The sequence below is a fragment of the Synchiropus splendidus genome, chromosome 15 (assembly GCF_027744825.2).
Source record: "Synchiropus splendidus isolate RoL2022-P1 chromosome 15, RoL_Sspl_1.0, whole genome shotgun sequence".
Taxonomy (NCBI): domain Eukaryota; kingdom Metazoa; phylum Chordata; class Actinopteri; order Syngnathiformes; family Callionymidae; genus Synchiropus; species Synchiropus splendidus.
This window is the reverse complement of record NC_071348.1, coordinates 6,269,614-6,293,229: the sequence shown is the minus strand read 5'-3', so window position 1 is coordinate 6,293,229 and position 23,616 is coordinate 6,269,614. Positions and strand designations below refer to the sequence as shown.

Here is a 23,616-nt window from a genome sequence, read left to right as displayed (position 1 = left end):
AAGAAAAGACCCGTGACCCATTCACTTGGTCAGCTGGGACCAGGTCCAACTCTCCCTGTGACTGAATTTTCAATCGGCAGCAGGAGGTTGGACGAAGTCCTGCAACTCAAACTTATCGAATCACACAGCCACGATCACCTCCATCGAGAGCAAAACAAACAACCTGATCAGAGGCAGTGAAGTGCGTGCATGCGCACACACGTTTGTATTGCTATCCTTGTGGGGACATTGTGAGGTTCTCATTGCCATCACCCTTTCCCCAGCCTCTCACCCTTAACTTAACCCTCCAAAACACATGGCTCACCTGAACCAGGACCAAAACTGAAACCCAATTATGACGACCCACTTATTTTGAAGTCTTCATTCTCAAATTGAGGTTTGGACCTGTGGGGACCGGCAAAAGATCCCCACGAACACATGAGGTCGCTCTGAGGATAGTGTTTTGTCAGCGCGTCCTCAGACAAAGTGAAGGTGGAGTGACAGGGCTGACATTTACCCAAAACATTAATCCGATTAAGTTGTCGGTAACTAGGCAAACGAAGCAAAAGACACAATGGCTCTGTGTGTGTATGTGTGTGTGTGTGTCCCGGGTGGATCCTGCAGCTCAGTTGCTGCTCGTGTTTCCAGCCGTCCAGTGAAAAGGATCGTTAGTGGAAATGACCACTGGCCCTGCGTGCGCTGGCTGACGGCCACAAGTCAATATCTAACAAGCTGCTACTCCCACAGCGCCGCGGGCTGCATTTCACCATCGCACACTTGAGTACAGCAGCAGCTCTGCCACCCCAACAGGTTGGTCTGTGAAATGCGTGACTCATGAAGCTCGGGGAGCCGTGCCAGCGCCTGCCGTTCATACCGGTCGCGCCCGCCTCCTTTTTCTCTCGGCCTCAATCCCGCGCCTCACCGAGTTTTGCTGACGCACTTCACAGCAGGGACATGTGGGCTCACCACAGCCCGGGCCGCCTACATCAACGTTTGGCTTCATCCAATGCCACTGAGCGCGGCAAGTTGTGGAGGGAAAGAGTTTCATATGGGAGTTACCGGCTGTGTGGCTCTAAAAATAGCTGCTTCAGAGTGTAAATTATGACGGCACTCGTACATCATGGCGGCTCATTCTGACAGTGGCCGACTCAACATGTTGGAAACAAAAGTTGGAAACAAAGAAATTGCACGAAGCTCAAGTTTGTAGTGTGAAGACCGAGAGAGATTCCACACACTCGGGGCAGGTCTCTCACTTGATGGCTGAAGGCCAATGAAGCTTCTCCTGGCTAACATGATCTCAACGGCTCTCTTTGTCGATGTAAACATGCTTCCCTGAGGTTCTCAGAAGCAGTTTTCTGGGTGTTCAGCTGATGCTTGGACACCAAAGGCCGTGATGCATTTCACCCCAATTATCCTTGGAATAATAACTGACCAGCACAGAGGGAGAACACTTCCCACAAGCGGCTGCGTCAGGTGTCAAATGTACTGATATACAAAGTGTCATTCCAGCAAGCAAGAGAGGTCAGCTAAGCACCAATATTGGTTTATTGTGTTTGCAGCTGACTGAGGAACATGTAACATCATCTCTGAGTCAGCTGACAACACATGCTCCAACCAATGTGGTAACCAGTTTGCGGTGGGTTGGATCTTTGTGTGTCAAGAGAACGTGAAGTTAGCAGCATTAGCCAACACAGACATTCTTTGAAATACGCTGGCGAGCAAGTTCATAAGGTCCATGAGAAACTATGAAAATCAAGAATACTTCACTTCAGACGACGAAAATCCTCAGCCATGTTTATTTATGAATATTATTGCTGGAGGTTTTTCAAACCCGCCAGTAGCTCCACTTCATGACAGCACTGCAGAATAGATTTGGGTGACATTTGGAACAGAAATGGCTGTGTAAATAAGTCTTTGAGATAAGGTCCACAATCCAGAGTCAGGGTCGTGTTCGTGTTCAGCGAAACCTCCGGGCCATTACATGTATGATTCCAGAGGACTACAAAGGGAAATGAGCATTTCTGAAAAAGAATTTGCTAAAACCTGTAGGCGATGAAGGGATTAAAGGAGCACTACAAGCCTCAGATGGAGAGCAGCTCCATGAAAACCAGCATCGCTCACCAGCAGCAGAAGTGAACTTTTCAGATCCACCATCAGCTGCTGTGCTCCATCTCCATGGTGCTGCCCAAGAGCTGGCACTGGCAGTTTCACATGCTTAGAAAGTTTGCAGAACATTTCATCGATGTCCTCACAGGGACCCGGTGGGAGCGCTCTGGGAAACGTTCTATTCTTAGACGCATGCCGCTTCAAATTCTGTTGGTCCCTCGACAGGAAATGGCTTTGACCTGAGGAAACATTTTCTCCCCGAACGCCACTAATCAGCCCGGGAGGATCTTGGCCCGACGTCAACCACCACATCCAACCCTTTTAGGAGCATTTCATTTTGCCACTCAATCAGATGGAGCCCAAATGTTCCCGCAGGCCTGGGCCACAGCTTGGAGCAACGTTGGATGATGAAAAATAACAGCAACTCTGGGACTGGGAACACAAGGCCAGTCCAGTGTGGACAAACATGGCCGCAGACGCGCACACGCAGACACAATCTCGCTCTTTCAAAGACAAACAACGACGGCCATCATTTAAATGCCACCAGCAGTGAAGACAAAGCAGCAATTGAAATGAAACAAGGGCAAAGTGAGGCCTCAGCAGCTTGTGCTCTTACCCACGACCATCAGGGTGAACTCAAAGCCCCTCTTGACGGACTTCCTGTACACTTGGTTGGGGAGGCTTGCGAAGCCGACATATCCTTCCAGATTCTTTTGCTGCTGTAAAAAAAAAGGCAAACACCTCAATGAAAAGGATCAAACAGTGAAGTGTTGCGTGCAGCGTGAGCAGCTATTGACACACATGGATGATTCCATACTTACAGCTGTTGAGCAGATCGACGCCGCAGCGGTGGAAGAGATGTAGCACCAGAGAGGGAACAAAAGAAAGACAAAAGAGAGAGTCACTCAATGGCCACCTGACAAAGCACAACTCCAGAATCAGTTTCAGAACGGTGAAACCAGCAGGGGAGCTATTTTAGATCTTCACCGCGGTGTTGAACTGAATTTTCCACTACACTCGCTTCTCCTGCCAGCAAAGCCAGGAACGACAGGACGTTTTCTTTCATTGTCTGGCAGCGGATGATGAAACTCATGCCTGTCACTCAGCAGCATGACACCAGGCACCCGAGCGATGCTGTGACTCCACAGATCTCAAATGCCTGATTACTACCAAGGCCATGCAAATGAAGTGCTGCAACTGCTTCTCCATTCCAGAGAGGAGGACTCAAGAAATATCGCTTTGAAAAATGCATCACTTTTTGTGACTAGAGAGAAGAACAGTTGCTACAGGAAGTGGTCAGAGGCTGCTCTCAATTTAGTGCAAGAGGGTTAATCTAGAGGAACAGAGACAACAGTTTCATTTGAAGCCTTAACCTTTAACAACTGTTTAAGGTCTAACAAAACAAATAAATATTTGGGTTTCAACTAGGGTTTACAGGACCAGGTAAGTGTGAGAAGCTACTGAGCAGGAGACAGCACAAAATCTTGTGTTTATCAATGCAGCGAAACACGTTGATTTAAAAATGATAGTGAAATCAAACAACTGAACCAGGATCTTTTCTACCTCCAGGAAGTGAGGCAGAGTCATTCAATCATTGATTATCAGGCTGAAGCAGCCGACAGGGTTTAAAGTAGCCAACAGGAAATATCATTAAAAGTTCCCATGTAGCTGGAGGCTAGTCAGTCAGTACCAGGAAACCCACGTCCAGGAAAATGTTATGTCCCAAACATTCACGCTAAACAGAACGTTATGATACTTATCTTGTCAATGGTACTTATGGATTATTTGTTGAAGTCTATTTTGATTTTCAGTACATACACTTGAGAATATGAGTGGATCTTGAAACGCTGTTGTATTTTGGGGGACTCTCTGCAGGTGTCTGAACGTGTAACCTCCAGTCATTACTGCTCATTCCTGTTCATTTTCCATTGGGGATAAACCAGTGGGCCTGAAGTGCTGCTTCCATGACAGCTGCCACTGAATAGATGTCCTTCACTCCTGCGTTGGCTTCTGGACAAGTTCTTCTTTTGTTCCCAATGCTTATGCTTGAGGACGCACCACTTTTTTTCCCCACAGAAACTTTATCATTTTGTTCTCTGATTCCATTTTCTTACAATTCAGCCTGTCATTTTCCTCCCTTTGTTTTCTTTTCTGGCTCTTACAGCAGATATTTTCCTGCTCTGGGCTTTGAACTTCATCGATCAGCGCCGCCAAACCTCCTCTTTTTTTCTGAAATAAACCTTGAGATGAGCTTCCTTAACGTCCAGGTCTGTCCATTTAGGCCCTAATAAAAACGTGTGAAGGTTTGAACGCTGCTCCACGTTTGACCTCAGGAGGTAACAACCAGAGTGTTGAGGTCAACGTGGCGGCAGATGAAGCGTTAATACACACATTTTAATTCTGGCTCAACTTCAGGAAAAGACTCTTAATCACCTTTAACACCTGGCAACTTCAAGTGCAGCCTCGGCTCGGCGGTGTCCCATCGGGGTTATAAAAGTGTAATGAATAACCTGAACGTTGCGACGAATGGAACCAAGTCTCTGGTATAAAGCATGGGTTTTATAGGTCGCGGTCTCAGGCCAGCAAATTAAAAAGTCAAAACATGAACTCTGACTAGATCCACGGTAATCCAGATTAGATGGCAGCCTGGTGCCTTATTCCCAGGAGTAACACATGGTCGTAGTCTGGTGTCGATTGCCTAAACAAGCTTTTGAATCCATCACAAACTTGCGCTACTTTATATTTATGGCAGCAGTTTGCATTGATGTCACATACTTTCCTTCTGCACACACAAAAGCCATCGCCGCTGCAGATTTGGCGTTACAGCAACAAACGACTCCATTGTTTTTAGTTTACCAGTAGTCACTCACGTGTATTCGATTCGACACAAAATAAAGGTTATGTTGAATCAAAATCCGTTCCAGCCGAACAAGAGCTTTTACCGCGACCAGACTAATCTCACACAAGCTACAAGTCAAGCGTTTCAGACACGATTCTGAGGCGAATAGAGCGCTTCTTAATGTAACACGGGCCGACTCGCACCACAATTCAATGTTATCAACACAAAGGGAAAGTTAGTTTGCAGAAGCTAACGACAGGAAATGACACTCCCGTTAGGTTGCGCCGCTGTTAGCACAGAGGCGGCTAACAGCTAACTAGCGTCCAAGTGGAGGCGGTCGACTGGGCGTTGGTTGCTCCGACAACTGCTAACGCTTTATAGCGTCAAAGCAACAGTGTAAAGACACCACGGAGATATATAGCAACAGCGGCCGTTAAAGCGCGGTATTTCCAACACACCGAGGCTCGGCGCTCAAGTCTTACCCATAGCGTTGACGATCCCTGCCGCCTCGGTATCCGATCATTCACGAGCCGACATTCCCCGACTAGTTGCGTGAGTTACGCACGTCGAGGCGCGGAACGCCTCCTGTGCTTTGCAAACATACGTAGAAAAAACTGCGTAACTACAACGTGAATCTCAACTGTGACAACGCTCAAGAAAACATGGGCTTTCTTTCTCTTGTGTTCTCGCGATAAAAAATATCCCGGATACTACTTTATTGGATGTTTTATTTTAAATTTGAGTTAAGTTTGAAGAGCTATGGTTTTCAAATGTGTTTTTTTTACGAAACAATGCAATCGCTCTCTTTGTTATCTAGTCTAATCTATGGTGTAAATCTATTTCTCACTTTTATCCATCTCCAGCAGCTTTGATGTCTTCACTGCTCACAGAATAAAGAGAACACATTCACATTAAAGTAAGGACCGCAAGAAAAGATGGTGGTTCTTAGATGAAAGTCAGTGAACTGACCTTCGGAGCTGATCCTCCATGTGTCAGGTAGCATTTTGCATATATATATATATATATATATATATATATATATATAAATTCCTTTGTTGTGTTCATGTGTGGTGTAGTGTTTATATAGAATCATTTACATTTTAAAGAACTGTTATTCTATGACTGTCTGTTGTCCAAAGTTCTGCCGACGTGCCACATCAGGAGCTTCTCCTCAGTGCTTCAGTTGTGCTCACACACAAAGCAACAAAACATGCCAGGACTTCGCGGTGGTATTGGGGCCAGTGTCACCAGCCTCCTATTACCACGGATAAAAATAGAAAGCAAAGACTGGCCGTCTAATTTTACTCTCTTGCATTGACACACTGTGGGAGACAGAGGCATGAATTAAGTAACATAAACTTGAATCTGTTTTTACGAGAATTTTGCTCCTGGCTCTTGTTTGTGTTGTCCACTGCTGCAATCTCCCTGCGTGTGCTCAATACAGTGAATCGATTTATTGATCAATCTACAAAGCACAAATCGCTCAATCCTAACATAGGATTGTGACTAACTTTCAAAGAAATATTGGCTGTAAATTTCCATTGGAAATTGGGGCCACACGAATGGAGGGGTCAGCGTCTCGGTGGCTGACACCACCTCAAATTGTGTGCAGTTTCCACTCCTTTGATTTGTTGACAAATTATATATAATATATATATATATATATACATATATATATATATATATATATATATATATATATATATATATATATATATATATATATATATATATATATATTTTATTTTTTTTCATTTTTTTTTTAATAATATATAATATATTGATACTATAACTGGGAAACGCCCCCTGTGCGAGCAAGTACTAGGCTGTCGAATAAATATTGAATCCTCTATTTTTTTGTGGTGTTTTCTCACGTTTTTTAGTTTTCGGGGTGGTGGGTGGAGGTCTCCAGACTCGAACAACGGCAGTCAATGACCTACATTATGGCGTCGGTTTCCATAGCAACCCGTCGTGTCGCTGTTCGCGCCGTCCGACCGACGCTCAAGGACCCATCGAAAACATACAACTTCTGCTTATTGGTGACGTCACTCGAGTGGTAAGAAGTTTCCTTGAAGCGTAGTTTAGGAAGTAAACTGACCGTTGTTTACAGTTTTAAAATGTCAAGCGCGAGGAGGACGAGACCGGCGCAGAGAAGCGCGACAGAAGTGACGTATGTCCATTTTTGGTGGTTTGACTGACCTCTGGGAGTGAAACGTTCACATATGCCGCTGTGTTCAGGGGGACCTGTGATCTCAGGAGGCTTCTGGCGCTGCTAAATAAAAGCAGACCTGAGGTGAGCCATGACATTCCACCACAGCGTCTCAGGTTTCCTCCCTCAGGGTGTGATGGCAGACTCTGTCCCAGGTGGCGGCGGCGACTCTCTCCAGTGACCCGAGCGCTGAAGCCTCTGAGCTGGAGAAGTTCAGGTGAGCCTCGTGAAAGCAGCTCCCTCAGCCGCTTCACAGTTCTCACATTTCCAGCGTCACCTTCCGAGAGCAGAGATGCTTCAGCAGCCACCGCCAGCACCAGCTCTTCTCAGACCTCCTCACTTCTCTGGTGAAGAAGCGGCTCTGCAGCCACTGGATCCATCAAGCTCCACCAGAATCGCTCCTCCGGGTCCTGGTCTGTCTCCGACTTCTGATCCGAGACCAGAACCTCCAGGTGAGAGCGAATGTTGCAGAGGCGCTGGAGCCAGGTTACAAGCCCGGCTGCTGATCCTAGAAACTCTTCTGCCGGCTGGAGGGCGTGGCTTCCCTAGCGCAGCACCTGGACTCACTGACCTCCACCTACACGTCCTGCGGTGAACAGGCCTTGGCTGGTCAGCAGCTGGTGACCATCACCTGTGGGTCCCGTCGGTGAGGCTTGTGTTAGTCATGCTGGACAGTGAGCTCACTCTTTCACCGCAGACATGCTTCAGAAGCTGTGTGGAGCAGAGAAGCAGCGACTCCGGGTCGTGGAGAGCGGAGCGCACATGGTAAGAGAGAAGGGCCACACCATGCAAACAAAATCCTATATTTTTAAATGAATAAATGACACTGTGAGTAAGGACATCATTATGACTAGCTTATGTTTTTGAATAATATATGTATTATTTAAGACTATCCTTTTATGATTTGATTATTTTATTTATTATTATATATTTATGCAATATTTTAAAACTTTTAAGGGGCAAAACCTCAGGTATCATCTGATAAACCACAACTAAAATAATAATAATTTAAAATGTGTAAAGAGAAAAGCATGATTTACTTTGTAGATGGTAAGTTAGCTGTCAGATCTCAGTCTGACCTGGTCTGGCTCATGGGTTTAGGTGTGATCGTGTCCATGTGTCAGCAGTGAAGCTAAAGCCCATGTCTGACACCTCCTGCAGAGCCTGGTGAAGCTCCTGTCGGCCATGGACGGCAGCCTGCTGCGGGGAGCTCTGCTGGCTCTCACCGCTCTGGCTGAGAGGTGAGGCCACAGCTTCCTCAGGAACTCTCTGGAACCTCTCACGTTTTCTGTCCAGTCCAGAGTGCAGGAGGCAGATTGGGGCGCTGCAGGTGGAGGAGAAGCTTCTGGTGATCCTGCAGGAGTACGACCTGCAGTCCAAGAGGTCGGGCTCTCCTCTCCAGAGCGGCTGCTGATAAGCGTCAGATCTGAGCAGAAGTTGGTCTGCTGCAGGATGAGTGCGGAGCTGCTGAGGGTTCTGTCTCCAGTGCCGGAGGTCAGAGGTCAGCTCCAAGCGTCAGAGGGTCTGCCGGTGCTGCTGAGCCTGCTGCACCTTCAGGACCACCGCTTGCTGTGGAGCGTGACCTGGATCCTGGTCCAGCTCTGCGAGGATGCCGACACCAGGAGGGAGATCCGCAGCTGGGGGGGCGTGCTGCTGCTCCTGCGGCTGCTCGGCAGGTGACACCCTGACCTCGCTCTCCAGACCTCCCAGAGAGGAAGATGAAGGATCTCTCCTGCATCATCCATCCGCAGAGCAGCACGTCCGATCCAGGAGGAGCTGCTCCAGGAAGCCGTCAGCCCAGAGCAAGAGGTCAACGACCTCAGTGCGCTGCAGTCAGGTCAGCAGAAACACCTGATGGAACACAGTGATGGAATCTGCGGCTATTTTTGCACGTTCCGATCTTCTCAGCGGTGTGTCTGTTGAGTCATCTCCCTCAGAAATGCAGTCAACTTTCATGTGCTTCCTAAACTAGCCTGCTGCGCTGCCCTCACCGAGCTCAGCCTGGACGACACCTCCGCGCTTCACATCGTGCAGGTGAGCCGTCGCTCTCACACCAGGAGCGCCGCCGCCTTCACGCCGCCTGTGCTTGTAGGAGAACGGAATCCACATCATTGCACGGCTGATTTTGCCTCACCCATCAGGAGTAGACCTCCCATCCCTTCAGGTGAGGACCACCTCTTTTCAAACCTTCTAACACTAGTGCAGGCTTCGCCAGGCTGTAATGTCACTCACTGTCCACTGGGTGGCAGCACAGCGCTCCACTCCTCCATACTCCGTCCAAGTTCAGATTCGATCCAAGCTTCTCCTTGTCCACAGTGCTATGCGTTGCGGGCTCTGCGCTTCCTTTTCAGCCTTGAGAGGAACCGACATCACTTTAAGAGGTCCTTGTCCCGAAATATCATCACGACCGGTTGGTTTAAATGTCAAGTGTTGACGCTGCTATGTGACCTCTGCTCCACCCAGACTCTTTCCCACGGACGTCTTGCAGTTGTTTATTGATGTTGGACATTACGTGCGTGACCTGGCGGCCTACGAGGGGCTGCAGACCAGACTCTCGCTCTGCACGGTAAGATCAGACCCCAGTGCCAGAAGAGATGACTGGCCAGTCTGCAGCCATAAGCCATAACATTATGACCACAAACGCTTGTGCTGCAGTTGAGCGTAACATTGTCAGTCAGAGCAATGGATGGAGATGAAGGAGGTGAAGAAGAGAGTGCAGGCGGGATGGAGACGACTGTGATGTCAGAGCAGCTGAGACACTTCATAGGACCGGAGTGGTCAAGGCAAAGTTTAGGAAAGGAGAGACAAAGGAGATGAGGAAGACAAGCAGTGAGGTTCATGAAGAGGACATGAGGGTGGGAGGAGGGGTGAGCAACATTGTAACTGTCCATTCAATTCAGGAGGATGAGTTGGAGGTCCTGAGAGGGAGCATTGAGACTCTGGATCAGAACCGCCCAGCCATGAGAGTCATCAACGGCTACTCGGTCCTGGACCATCTGGGCACCGGGGCCTTCGGGAGTGTCTTCAAGGTTTCTGTTTCCGTCTTCTACCTCTCATTTTTGTCTCATGCTTTTGGATCTGGTGAGGAGTGGCTTCACTTCCAGCGAACACCTTCTACAGGTCCAGAAACAGAGCTGCCAGAACCTCCTGGCTCTCAAAGAAGTCAACCTTCACAACCCTGTGTTTGGGAAAGACAAGAAGTCCAGGGACGGCAGCGTGGAGAAGATCATCTCTGAGCTCGCCATCATCAAAGAACAGGCAACAGTTTGCCCTAAATTCTTTCTTCCAGAGCCGCAACGCCACTCTCCGCTCCCTCTCTCTAGATGACTCACCCGAACATTGTGAAGTACTACAAGACGTTTGTGGAAGGTGAGCAGGTGTGAGACAGGCGAGAAAGACTGGCCGTGACTCGGACCGTTTCAGGCGAGAGGCTGTACATCGTGATGGAGCTGATCGAAGGAACGTCTCTCGCTGAGCATCTGGGCTCTCTGAAGGAGAAGCAGCAGCGCTTCTCTGAAGACAGGATCTGGACCGTCTTCATTCAGGTGCTGAAGTCAGAGGTGCGGTGAAGATTCGAGGCTGGCAGAGGTGTCTGACGTTGTGGTCTCCTCAGTTGTGTGCCGCTCTGCGCTACCTGCACAGAGAGAAGCGGATCGTCCACCGCGACATGACGCCCAACAACATCATGCTGCGAGAGGGAGACCGAGTCACCATCAGTGAGTCCCAGCTGCCTGGTTAAACGCCGGCGTGGCGACTAACCCCGCGTCTCCGCAGCCGACTTTGGCCTGGCCAAGCAGAAGCAGGAGACCTGCCAGCTGATGTCGGTGGTGGGAACCATTCTCTACTCCTGGTGAGGGGACCGCACGGCAGCGGCTCGCACCCGCAGGCAAGCATTGATGTGTGTGTCAGTCCAGAGGTGGTGAAGAACGAGCCGTACGGGGAGAAGGCTGACGTCTGGGCTCTGGGCTGTGTTCTCTATCAGATGGCCACTTTACAGCCACCGTTTCACAGCAGCAACATGCTGCTGCTGGCCAGCAAGGTGACACACACTCACACACACACACACACATATGAAGACACGCTCACACGTCCTCCTCCACAGATCGTTGAGGCCAGCTATGATCCAATCCAGGACGGCTCCTTCTCCCACAGGGTGGCAGACATGGTCACATGGTATGTACTGAACATGGAGCGTTTTCTTATCTCATCTTATATCAAGTCTTCCCTTCCCCTTTATAGTTCAAAATTCCTGCATTTTATTTTATTTTTTATACTATGTATTCTTATATTTATTTACATTTAGATTTTTAAATGATTAAGTGACATTTATTCTTTATTTTCTGGTTATTTTTAAAACCATTTTTACACAAAAAAGTCTAAATACTTGAATATCTTTATTTCTCTTCTTTCTTTATTTCTCTTTATTTCAAATATTTTTGTGATAATTTTGCTCTGTGATGTCATGGTCTGTAGATCGAAGTCAGATTTCACTCACTTGCTGACGTGACGCTGCGACTCATCTGTTTCAGGTGTTTGACCCCTGATGCGGAGCAGCGCCCCGACATCGTGGCCGTCAGCTCGCGGATATCCGACCTGGTGCTGAAGCTGATGGACGCTGTGGTCGCGTCCCACAACAGTCTGGAGAAGAGAGCGGACAGGGACAGGAAGCGGGCGCACAAGTACTTCCTGGAGAGTCACAGGTTCAGGAGTCAGAGCCACCGTGTGAGTCAGGTTTCACGTCTCACACGGCAGCATCGGGGGGGAGGGGGGATGGGGTTGTGTGAGCAACTCTCGGCTGCAGCTCACATGGACTCGCGTCTTTCAGGAATCACGCTCAGAAATCCACTCGCCGTTTCCCCCCGACAGACGTTTGAACAGCGGTGAGAAGAGCTTCTTAAAAATCGGACGGATCGGATTAATGAGCTCTTTTGTCTCAGACGAGGATGTCGAACTACCAACCACAAGTCACACCAGCGACGCGGCTGCGGGTTCAGGTAAGTTTTACAGGGCTTGAGACATTAAGTTTGTTGATGATGGAAACGTATTTTCTGGGTTCTGGATGGATGCAGTTACTCAAACACACCGCCCGATGACGCTGTTGTCACAGTCAATTTCATTTGCACCTCAGGCGTGAAGCCGACTGCCTGCGTGCTGCCGGTCCAGAACTCGACTCGGTCGGTGAGATGGGACCGAACTGACGGTTGAATTTGAAGCAGCTCAACCTCTGGTGTGTCCCAGCGAGGGCCGCTCCCCTGCGAGGACCAGGCCGACACCAGGTGTCTCTCTGAGCCGGAGCTGTGGCTCCTCAGCGTCGGCGGGGATCAGCGTGTCCCAGAAGAAGCTGCGTCAGGTGGACGACCCCGTCTCCCGGCTGCTGCTGCAGCTGCACAAGCTGCTCTTCATCACCCAGGTACCGCCGCCTCTCTGCCAGGTTCTGGTCCTCCTCACTGGTTGTGGACCCACAGCTGCCGCCGGCACCTGAGCTCGACGACAGGCGACGCGCAGTGGAGCGATTCAAGAAGTCGCTTTTCCAGTCGGGGAGCGACCCCGGAGACCTGAAGGTGCAGATGAGCAAGGTTGGTCATCACCGCTGCTTAGCTGGTCTGCCCAGATCGCAGGACCTGCGTCTGTCTCCCCAGCTGGTGCAGGGGTCCTCGGAGCTGCTGGAGTCGGGGAGTCACAGTCCGGACTGGTGGTCTCTGGTCCACCACTTCCACAGGGAACCACGCGGGAATGATCGAGGTACGTCACTGCGCCAGTGGGAACGACTAGCCGAAACATTATGACCACCTGGGTCGTCTGTGCTCCCCGACAGATGCCATGAACCTCAGAGACGGAGTCACCTACAACCAGATGAAGGTCAGTGTGCGTCAGAACAAAGGTTGCTGGTTTGAGTCCTGAGGACGGCTCACCTGGGTGATTTGATGCCTCAGGGTATCATGGAGGAGCTGCTGGAGGAGAACGGGTACTACAGGGGGTCACACGCCAGGTAAGCACGATCAGATAAGAGTCCACAACACCAGGTCCACCAGGGGTCTTCACGTGTCAAGTTCTTCAGTGTGTCTTCTACCAACTCACCACTAGGTGTCTCTGTTCTGCCAATGCGTTCACTTCCAGTCCTGCAGAGAGAAGAAACCCCATCAGGGATGAGGGCCGACCGTTTTCAAGCGCCTGAATCTTGCGCTTGTTCGGACACAGTGTGACGAGCTTGTCTTGATCTTGTCGTGAATAAACTATGGGTGTGTTACGGTGCAGGAGCTCACCTGGTGACCTCTGACCTCCTCTGCTCGCCCATCTTCCAGAGGTTGGTCAGTTCCCGAGTTCCCATTGTTGTGAAAATAAATACATTCATGCCACGACAAAAAATACTAAAGAGAAATAAACAACGAATAAGAAGTCTAGTCGTATTTCTTAATTTTCACATTACGATGCATCTTTTAACGGAGCATGAAATGTCAGTGCAATACACATATCGGCCACTAGGTGTCAGCCGGAGCCAGAACAGAGGCAAAAACCAGTCACCAGACTTCATTTATTTTCCAAAAGCGACGTAACAATCATGTTGAGAGTAAAAAAAAAAAGTATCGTATCATAAGCTTCAGAAAAACATGTATGTACATGCTGAGTTATTCTTCATCCACACAGAGAGACTCGCAATCAAAGGTTTCAATCTGCAAACTTTTACATCAGGAGTGAGACATTGATATTTACACGTTTTTATTGTACAAAAGTCAATCTGCTTCTTCGGTGAGTGAGATCCCAGTGGAGAGCAAAAGTAAAGAAGCACAGATGGAGTGGACCAGCGGGGAAACTGGAGGGTGAAGTAACAAGCATTCATCAAGCCCTTAAAGCAGCGAGCCATAACATTATGACCACTGACACCCACACTTAGTTTTGTTTCTGTTTAATCTCAAAGTGAAAAAAGTATTTGAACTATTTTAATGTGGTTATTTATTCACCAAAATGTTCCACAAATCGTGTACAGACTATTATTTGAAATTTGGAAAGGCATTGTACTGTAGCTTGTTTAAAGCTACAAGCATGGGAGTCTTGTTCTGATGCAATTTATTTATCTTTTTTAAGTGAATAATGTGGCGGGAATTTCTCATTTTAATATACCCCAAATTATTTTGAACATTATCCCAGTCCTCTTTTATTAATAGAAATATTTGCAGTGATTTATATTTATTTTAGTGATTTAGAGTGTGAAATAAAAAATATATTTTTATTTCATTCATGCTCTAAGAATGACAGAAATGTGTCACATGACTAATTTACAAATTTTAGAAATATTTAACTATCTTATAAAGATTTACTATTATTAATGTATGTATATGTATTTCTGCTTATTTAAAGATTATTTAAGATATGATAAGATAAGATATGATTTTATTATTCATAATGTGAGTCTGTATGACTATTTTTTATTCATATTTCATTCCCAGTAATGATTTATTTATTACATTCGTTGTTCAATATTTTTGTCCATCCATTCCATTTAAACCTAGTGATTCCATTTAATAAGACGTTTGAGTGTGTCAATATACTTTCAAGAGATAACATTTTATATCTTTGATCTAGTAGTTTTGGTGTTATTAATGATACAAGAGATTTGTTTTCACTGAATTCAGATCACTCAGCCAAAAAACAATACGGTGCTGTGGACAGTTGGAATTCGGTGAGTGTTTCAAAGGAATTCTCAATGTAAAGTGCTGATGTGAAGCAGGAGGTGACGTCAGGAGGCGGAGTTAAGATCAAAACATTCGTTCCCATGACGACGTTGAAAATTGAGCATGACTCAAAACTACAATAAAATAGATTGATTTCAGGGTTGATTACTAATGTTGTCGAGTCGATGCAGTACAAACTTGAGTCTGGATGTTTCCATGGCAACAGCAGGATGCAGAAGGAGAAACCTCCTCATGCCGGGAGGCCACTTCTCCTGACTGAGGTATGGTGCGCACATAAATACAGACAAAGTCTTAAAGCCCAAAATGACATTCTGTTGGCTCTTCAGAGTCCTGGCAGCAAAAAGTTGAGGTATGACACGCTCTGACCTACGTCTTCATCACTGACAAAGAGGAGTCTCTGCGTCTTGGGTGGGCTCCTTCTTCTTCTGGTCCTGCTCCAGGTTGTGAAGATCCTCCAGCATCTCCTCGATCAGCGGAGGCATGGAGCCAGGGATCTCCATCTTCAGCGTCACCACGCGCTCGGCTCCTGCCAGGAGAGAAGAACATCTCAGGCCAAGAGGGCAAACTGAACCTACGACCTACAAGTCAGCTGGGGATGAAAACGTCAACAGGAATCCAAGCTTTATCATCAACATCGTTCAAGTAATTCACAAGGTGCTAAACAAACAACAAATATTCAAGACATGTGACTGTAAGTGCTTTACTAATTATTCTTTTTGATTTTGGAATGGAGTTTAAAGTGGTGTACTTAAGAAAATCCATTCTACATTTTGTAATTACATTAGCTTTACTTTTATCAATAAATACTTTTTAGATGCATTACATTTTTAACACAATATTTATTCCAATTGATTAATGCATTTGAAATTTATTTGACACATTAATACATTTTACTTATCGTAAAAATATTCGTACATTTTTAGTGTCAAACAATGAATTTAATGTGATATTTTTTTTGCATTTAGAAGTTGAATTCACTGACATGAAGCAGTCAAAGGTATTTCTGCTTAAAGAATGAAATGATTATAGATGAATTACCATAACTAAAGTGTGCAAACTCAACAGAGAAGCCGATCAAAGGCGATGCGTTCAGCTCAGGCTATTGGTAGAGAAACAAACCTTTGGCGCTGATGCTGCGCAGGTCTGTGATCTTCATCAGGACCTTGGGGAACATGAGCGGCATGCTGGGCCGTCTCTTCCTGGAGTAGATCTTCAGCGCCTCCAGCAGCGGCTCCTGCAGGACCTCCACCTTGGATGGTTCCTTCAGGTCCTGGCGATCTGTTCGGAAGCAGAGGCTTGGACTGAGCCTCCTCTGAGGACGCGGGTGAAGTGTGAGGCTACTTACCTCCATTCACCAGGCAGATGGCGCTGAGGAGGCCGGACTCCGTCTCGTCCATCTCCAACGGCAGCAGCTGTCCAGCGAAGGTGAAGACCTGGTCGGTCAGCGGGCCGAACCCAGCGTTGTGGATCTGCGTGCGGGTCAAGGTCAGGCCATCGGAGAAGGTCATGGTGTCCTTGTCGGGAGTGTAGCGAGTGCAGATCCTCAGAATCTACGAGAGACGAGTGCAGACCTTAGACGCAGAGAGTCTGGTAGATTTCATGGATCTAACTGGGTCTGTCCCAAACCTACCAAGATGTCCAGACAGGCAGCTTTGAGCAGTGTGATCTGGTCCGGGATGGTCAGTCCTGTGAATCCTGGCACCCGCTTGGCGAACTCCACCACCTTGATGATGCACTTGGTGGCCAGTTCGCTGAACTTGTCCCACAAGCCGAGGTCCAGTTGGACCCGGTGGTCGGAGCTGGAGTTCTGCGAGGGCACGAAATGGTTCAACAGGAGGCGACCGGAAGTTCCTCCCTGGCGCCTGTCCACTCACCGTGGTGTACTTCCCCAGCTGGCACAGCGAGGGGAAGGTCTCCCGGTGGGCTCGGCAGATCTTCTCCACGATCAGGCCGAGCTCAGCGCTCAGCTCGTATGTCTCCATGACGGTCATCTTCACCTCCTCCTTCTTTCCCTTCCGCTTGTTCCGGTCATTTCTTACCGCTGGTGACGTCAGAGCAAAGACCATCCCATCAAGAAGTGAGTGCACTTCACACCGCGCCACACTCATGTTGGACGGCCGACCTCACTCACCCATCAGGTGAGTGAGTCTCCTCCACTATGATTCTCACACTGTTGTGGTGAGCAACAACTGACCCGGCGTCATCTACATGCTACTTTACCATCAAATATTCTACAACGTCATTGTTAGCTTAGAGTTACAAGTTAAAGAAGAACCATAAGCTTATAGAGCTCCCTCTGCTGGCGTCTATAATAATTGATCGTGACGTGTCATCGCAGATAGGGTTAGGGTTAGAACAAAATAATTTGAGGAGCACAAATATGGAAGTTGACGAAACAAAGTATTTGAGTTTGAGTCACTCCTGTCGTTCCTGTGTTCATTGCTGCTCAACAGATCAGTCAGGGGTCGCGAGGTCACGGTCCCTGGTCTTTGTAAAACAGCTCAACAGCCATCTCGAACAGTGAGTTTCACTTCAAGTAGTGTCTTTGTCTTGACTCAACAGAGGCCAGTGTAGCAGGCTCCACAGGAGTAAACCCAGATGAGCTGTACATAACTTCCCAGAAAAGTTTCTGTTTCAGGTGGTGACTCAGGAAACCTGGAGTGTGGAGGTGGAATGTGGACATGCGTCCTCCCTAAGCAGGTTAGTATTTCATAAGCGCTTGATGAACGGTGTCAACACGTTTCTCGCCGTCCCACTGACTCTCCTCCGGCTGCTCGTACATGTGCGGCTCCATTACGCAACCCTGCGGGCGGCAGACGGCCCTCCTCCCCCACGCTGCCCTACATCCAGCCTGTCCCAGTGTAAACACTGGAGTGAGATCATGTTGCGCAGCGACGGCGGCAGCCAACAATCAGTTACATGGTCCGCGCCTGTCTGCAACATGTGATGCTCTTATGTAACCGCTGCACGAGTGTGAGCGCTGCAGACATGTGGTGGGCTGATCCTACCGCTGGTCCGCCTACGGCCGCGGAGCTCCTGTTATCTGGGTCACTGGTCTTCTGGGTAATGAGGGAGCTGGGTTTCCTCACCAATGGCTGATGGATCTCACAGACGTGTTCCTCATTCCCCATTCATAAAACCATCAGGAGAACTCCAGAACACACCGGGACCCGACCCATGACTCGGTGCTCAGGTGTGCCACAACACCACGGCACGTCAGTTATGACATCAGAGCTGTTACAGAACTGTCAGCAAATGCAGTTCCTGGCAACACAGCGTTGCCGCTCTTCTGATTGGCCGGGATTTCTATAGGGGGCGGGTCAAGTGGGAGAGAAAAGTCTTGAAGCACAATGAAAGCATGAATGAATAACTGTTTTTGGTTCAGTATGAGTGGTGTTTGTCCAGACAGAAGCAGGTAGGCAAGCATCTTCCCAGGGTTGTTTTTGAAACTCTTGACTTACATTCCTTCGACATTCCCACGGCGAAGCACTTCTGCAGCCGACAGGACTGACAGCGGTTCCTGGTGATCTTGTTGATGATGCAGTTTCTGTCTCGGTGGCACGTGTACACCATGTTCTTCTGCACGCTGCGGCGGAAGAAGCCCTGCCAACCGACCAGCTCTCGTCAAACCACAACCTTCCACAGCGCCCAATGAAAGGCAGTCAAAACACGATCACGGTGGGATTACATGTGGATGATTTCACAAAGGTACCAGCTCACTTTTGCCTGTTTAACCACGACGCCTGCCACGCCTCTGACTTTACGCTCTGGATCTGAGGTTTCATATGAAATATTCAGATGGAGAGACTGACTCATTCGGAGCTGGAATTAGGGCTTTTCTGCCCTGTTTTCACACCGTCACGTCACACCCTGGCTCCTGAGACGATGAGTCAATGTTTCCATCTGACATACTTTGCCACTCATCCAGTCCAGAGGCTTCACTTTTGTACATTCGAATGAATCAAGTTGGAATGACGAGGTTTAAATTTCAGTTCGAGTGAAGAAGTAAAACTCGCATCAGTTCCTCTGTTGTTACCTTGCACCCCTCGCAGGCACTGACTCCATAGTGGTAGCCCGAGGACTTGTCCTGACAGACGAAGCACGGCTTGTAGGTGCGAGGCGGCGGTGGCGGGGAGGGCGCGCTGGCGAACAAATCATCCGAGCTTGAGTTTGAACTTTGACTCTCCACAGCTGCAAACAAGACAAAGCACGAGTTATTGACTCAGAAGTCTTTGTGATCATCAGATTATTCACCACACAAACTACATTCTAATCTGTTTTTTGCTCTTGTTTCAGGGCTTAATCCTTGGCCGCTTCACGCAAGAAACAACACACAAGACGACAGCTAAAGTCACTAAAATCATCTCAGAACACTTAGACCCTCCTCATACTGTGTAGTTCACCCCAAATAATCTTCACCAGTCGATCAAACTTCACTGTATTTCTGAAGCACATAGGTTAGCTACTGACCACTGCAAAACCAGAACCACCACCCAAAACAAGGCTTGTTGTCTCTAGACCAGTGATTTTTTACCATAGGGCCGGGGCCCATGGTTGGACTGTGAGTGCCACCAAGAGAGCCGCCAGAAGTTTGGCTGAAGTGGCTGAGTTTGCCACATATGGTGGCAGCAGTGAGTCACTGAATTGACTTGGCAGCTGCAAATCTGTGATAGATACCAACTATGGAGAAGTTCTTGAAAAGAAACAATGACAAAGAAAGTGATGCTGCAGCAAACACTGTTCATGAAAGCACCTGTTGTCTTGATACTTTCATTCACACTTCTCGTATATCTTCTTTGAAGTTTTTTTAAATGATATTCAGACATAGTTTTATTATATTTATTTATAATGTCTCACCAGAACACTGACTTTACAAAAGCTATGATGACGAATCGCACAGAAAGCTATTACAGATGAAGGCAGGGATAATAGGAAAATACGCTGAAGCCGACGCAGAAGGAGGAAGTACCGGAAAAAGGGTCATTGCAGTCCTGCTATACAACACACTTGACTGCGTATAGAGTAAAACAAACTCACCCGACGCTGCTAAAAACCCTGACTTTGTTCGTTTCAAAAACAATGCTAGCGAGGCTAACAGCTCTTCTCCACCACACAACAACCGCGGCTGCTGCCACCACGTCGCACCGCTTCCATGTGCAGATGTGTCAGATGACTCGGCTTCATCAACATCATCGAACATTTCGTTACCAAACACCAAAGGAGAGAAGTGTAGCGTTATCCATTAGCATTAGCACAACCCTGCAGCCCCTGGTTAAGGTGAAAGTATGAGCCTTGACAAATAAACCATCATGTTCTTTATTTAGCAGCAACTTTGAACGACATTTCGGAGCTTGGATGAATAGCAGGACACCACATTCATCATGTTTTGGCCGTCTTTTGTCTCTCTGGGCTTAGACCCATGGAGAGCGTCCAGGGCTTAAGAGAGCAGATTAGTTTGGGTCTTTGGGGGTTCAGACTCCCCTCCGACCCTCTGATCACGCTCAAATCCTCCTCAAATAAAGAGCAGGAAAATATCTCATCGGCATCCCCTTGAACCGGTGGCCTCTGGTTGAACCTGAATCTGGCGGGTCAAACCAGGACACCCCCTTCAAACCCGCTCGAGCGCTCACTCCCAACACCAAACAATGCAGGAGTCGGGCACAAGTCCCGCTGACGGATGAGGGAGGGAGGGAAAGTGTAAATGCTTGGCTAAGTGATCCGGCCGGGGGAGGGACGGGAGCTCGCCCTCCAATTTAGCCGCCGCTATTTGATGTATTGTGGTCATTAATTTAATAGAGATCGCGGAAGGACGGCACGGCGGACGTGGTGGGCCGAGAGTTTGACTATTTGAAAGGTAGATGTGTGTAGATGAAGAATGTGCTCTTCATGATGCATTAAAGTGCATGACAAGGCGGAAAACTACTTTCATTTCACCAAATACTTGCTTCTCCGAAGAGAAATTCCCAGACACTCTCAGTAAAACACTCCTTGAATTATATTTCGCTCATGAAACACAGAAAGACAGAAAAAAAATAAGAAACTGAATTCAAACGGTCGGCTTTGCTGATGATGAAAAGGCAAATAGCCGCCGTCACCTTGAACCTGTCGCTGTCAGGTTAGTCAGCCGTGGGACTTTTTCATGCATTGTTCCCCAGGGTGTGTTTGCATGCTGTTGAAACGTAGTTATTCATAGAAGTAAAAAAACCGGACTGTGGACAAACATGGCTTTGTTTCGATATCAGGGTCCACTTCCTGTCCTTTGTTTTTTGGGTTCATTTCTGGCCTATTTCTACTCCAACTAGAAATAAAGTCACTCAGGAATTACACACATTTACAGCCGTGAAGTTTGTTCTGAAAAGTGTCAAATGGAGAGCACATTTTCAACAACACTGTTTTTGTTTCATTGTTTTATTTATAATTTGTATTTTGAGGTCAGTCTCTCTAAAAAAAAAAAAAAAACTTTATGAACAATCTCCAGCTGATAAAAGAATTGAACCTTTATTGTGATTACATTTTCGCCTCATCCACCGTAGAGTGGAGCCCGGACACCCACTCATTGTGTCGGGCACATGGAACATTCCAGAAGAGTTTCCTAGAAAGCCATAATTGAGCAGAACAAGCTTCTGATTGTTTAAATATTAATTGATTTGTTGTCAATTACAGATAAGCTCAGCTGATGCACACCATTGATACGGACGTCAATCAAATTGATACGGACCGTCCATATTTTAATGACAATAACCTTGACTCAATTGGCTTGCAGATGTTTGTAGCTTTTGTTTCATGTAAGCTGATGGAGAACTCATGTAGCAGACGTATTCAAATATGTAAATATGCTACTGAGCTGTAACTTAACCGACCACTGAATCGGTCTACGATATTTAAAATTAAATTGCATTTATAATCAAGATTCCGACAGCGACACAAAAAAACTATCCCTTTAGTGATGGTCACTTCACTAAGTCAAGTCAAAGCAATTGTGGAATGAAACATGACGCTCTTCAGACTTCAGTGCACCAACTGAACATCTCTTCTCTTGACGTGAAAATGAAAAAGCTCTTGATTTCAGGATTTTGGAAGGCCAATTCCTTCAAGCCCCTTTCTGAGCTAGTGACCCTTCAGTGAACCCACAGTGACCCTTCGCTGACCGGAGCTGGTCTGTCCCAAACACAGACGGCCACCACACACGCTCGCTCTCGAACACACACACTTCCACGTTTCTGATGCACTTTACACCCACATCTCTGTTACAATCTAGTTTTGGTTGATCTTGTTCTCGATTACTTTCAATCCTCAGTGGATGAGCGCAGCCTGAAAACTTGAACCCTTCAAGTGTAAACAAAGAAATGTCAGCTGAAACACATACATGCTGTAGTCATCACACATACCCACCGTTTCTGATTTTTGTTTGGTCTGTTGTGTAACACTACAACTGGAAAATATTTAGTTGCTTAGTTTATGACCTTATCTATTTTATTATTTGCATTTTCCTTTTTCTTGATGCATGTTACTTTTAGTATGACTAGCTTTGCTGAGACACTTGCTTTGGCGTCAAAAGAAACAATGCTACATGAGGATTATGGTTCTGTCAGTAATTCATTGTTAAAGACAAGGATATTAACAATAACTCAATGGTGTATTTTTAACATATTGTTAATGCATTTAACAAACAAATAAAACACAACATCTCACGCTTTTTCATTCCAACGTTCAACAACTTGACTGATGCTAAAACAAAACCACTAGTTCAGGAAAGCGTCATCAAATGGGGAACGAAGAGAATAATAGAGAAAATAACTTCCTATTGCACTTTATAAAGCATTTTGACGTCAACGTGTTAACTTTTATCAACTGGCGTTTTGGCGGCAGTCATAACAAAATGGCGATTTGTGTTAATAACAATCGGTGATGCGCCATGTTTGTATTTTTATGAATGAGTTTTGAGTGTAAACGTGGTTTCAGACGGATGTTTTCACTAAGATGTGGATCAGGGTAATGAAATGTGCGATAAGGAACGTTAGTAGAGGCAGCTCGGAGTTTGTTTTCATATCGATATTTCTGCAAAATAGTGTTCCACCTACACTGTGAGCAGCGATGACTCTCCACCAGCTCCGGGAAGTAGGCTGCCAAATCCTGCTCCGCTTCCTGGAACTGGTCCTGGTACAGGTCCGGATACTGGCACGGGTACTGGTCCAGGTACTGGTCTTGGTCGTGCAGCGCGCTGTAGGCTGGGCTCGATATGTACAAGTCCAAAGTATCTCCGGAGCCAAACGCTGCCATTTCCATGTAGTCAAACATGATGGTGCGGTTCGGTTTCAGCGACGTCCGCCGGAAGATGTGCCCGCATCTGGAGTGGGTTCCCTCGGGCCGCTCGGTCTCGGACTGCCAGCCTGCTGTGGTGCTTCGCGAGCTTAACATCCAGAGGGGCGGTTCTGGAGTCCCCCGTGCATCGTCCGCCTGGTGGGTCACCGCTTTCAACGGAGCTCTCTCGGACGATTTTAAGGCTTAAATCCAAGTTTACTATTCCGTTTTGTCGCGTTTTCACGGACGACTGTCCGCACACGAGCTACTAGACGGAGGCAGAGCGATGTTCTGACCAAATGTATGCGAGTGAACTCTGGATGAACCTGCACTGAACTTCCCGTGATCCCGCTGACGTCACCAGAACCTCCACAGCGGTTCTGACCGACTATTTCCCTCTGTATTTTGAAATACCTCACTGGAATTGAGCTCTGTAACCAGCTCTGTTTGTGGATTTGTCTGACGCTGGTTTGATAAACAAACAACATGGG

General features: G+C 47.3%; 3 protein-coding genes across 3 annotated transcripts in view; 1 reads left to right on the top strand and 2 right to left on the bottom strand.

Annotated features, from left to right (window-relative positions):
• Positions 1-5,410, bottom strand: part of septin7b (septin 7b) — an 11,957-nt gene extending 6,547 nt beyond the window's left edge. The window contains exons 1-3 of the mRNA XM_053843861.1: positions 5,407-5,410; positions 2,907-2,989; positions 2,702-2,804 (exon numbers count right to left, since the gene is read on the bottom strand). Of these exons, the coding sequence (XP_053699836.1) occupies positions 2,702-2,804; positions 2,907-2,989; positions 5,407-5,410 (190 nt within the window). The remainder of the gene's footprint in view (positions 1-2,701; positions 2,805-2,906; positions 2,990-5,406) is intronic.
• nek10 (NIMA-related kinase 10) lies at positions 5,372-14,425 on the top strand. The gene is given in 32 exon segments (XM_053887694.1): positions 5,372-5,920; positions 6,808-6,980; positions 7,035-7,094; positions 7,163-7,217; positions 7,289-7,350; positions 7,405-7,585; positions 7,646-7,766; positions 7,831-7,898; positions 8,295-8,374; positions 8,430-8,516; positions 8,585-8,970; positions 9,106-9,167; positions 9,226-9,297; positions 9,450-9,514; positions 9,597-9,699; positions 10,034-10,162; positions 10,254-10,391; positions 10,457-10,502; positions 10,557-10,678; positions 10,747-10,849; positions 10,908-10,983; positions 11,043-11,172; positions 11,236-11,306; positions 11,663-11,855; positions 11,959-12,127; positions 12,262-12,307; positions 12,372-12,543; positions 12,599-12,709; positions 12,773-12,875; positions 12,949-12,992; positions 13,067-13,122; positions 13,218-14,425. Coding segments are annotated over 32 exon segments (3,384 nt in total). The 5' UTR covers positions 5,372-5,911; the 3' UTR covers positions 13,309-14,425.
• On the bottom strand, positions 13,658-23,616 carry LOC128771870 (retinoic acid receptor beta-like). Its single transcript, XM_053887693.1, has 8 exons — positions 22,906-23,616; positions 18,861-19,015; positions 18,286-18,427; positions 16,699-16,865; positions 16,455-16,631; positions 16,170-16,374; positions 15,944-16,102; positions 13,658-15,350 (listed from the first exon to the last, which is right to left on the bottom strand). The coding sequence occupies exons 1-8, from the start codon at positions 23,240-23,242 to the stop codon at positions 15,202-15,204; spliced, it is 1,491 nt and encodes a 496-aa protein (XP_053743668.1). The 5' UTR covers positions 23,243-23,616; the 3' UTR covers positions 13,658-15,201.

Coding starts and splice junctions, on each gene's coding strand:
- LOC128771870 (XM_053887693.1), bottom strand. CDS start 23,242: ATGTTAAGCTCGCGAAGCACCACAGCAGGCTGGCAGTCCGAGACCGAG. Junction 19,016..22,905: donor GAGTCATCGCTGCTCACAGT/GTAGGTGGAACA, acceptor TCTTGTTTGCAG/CTGTGGAGAGTCAAAGTTCA. Junction 15,351..15,943: donor GCGCAGCATCAGCGCCAAAG/GTTTGTTTCTCT, acceptor CTCTCCTGGCAG/GAGCCGAGCGCGTGGTGACG.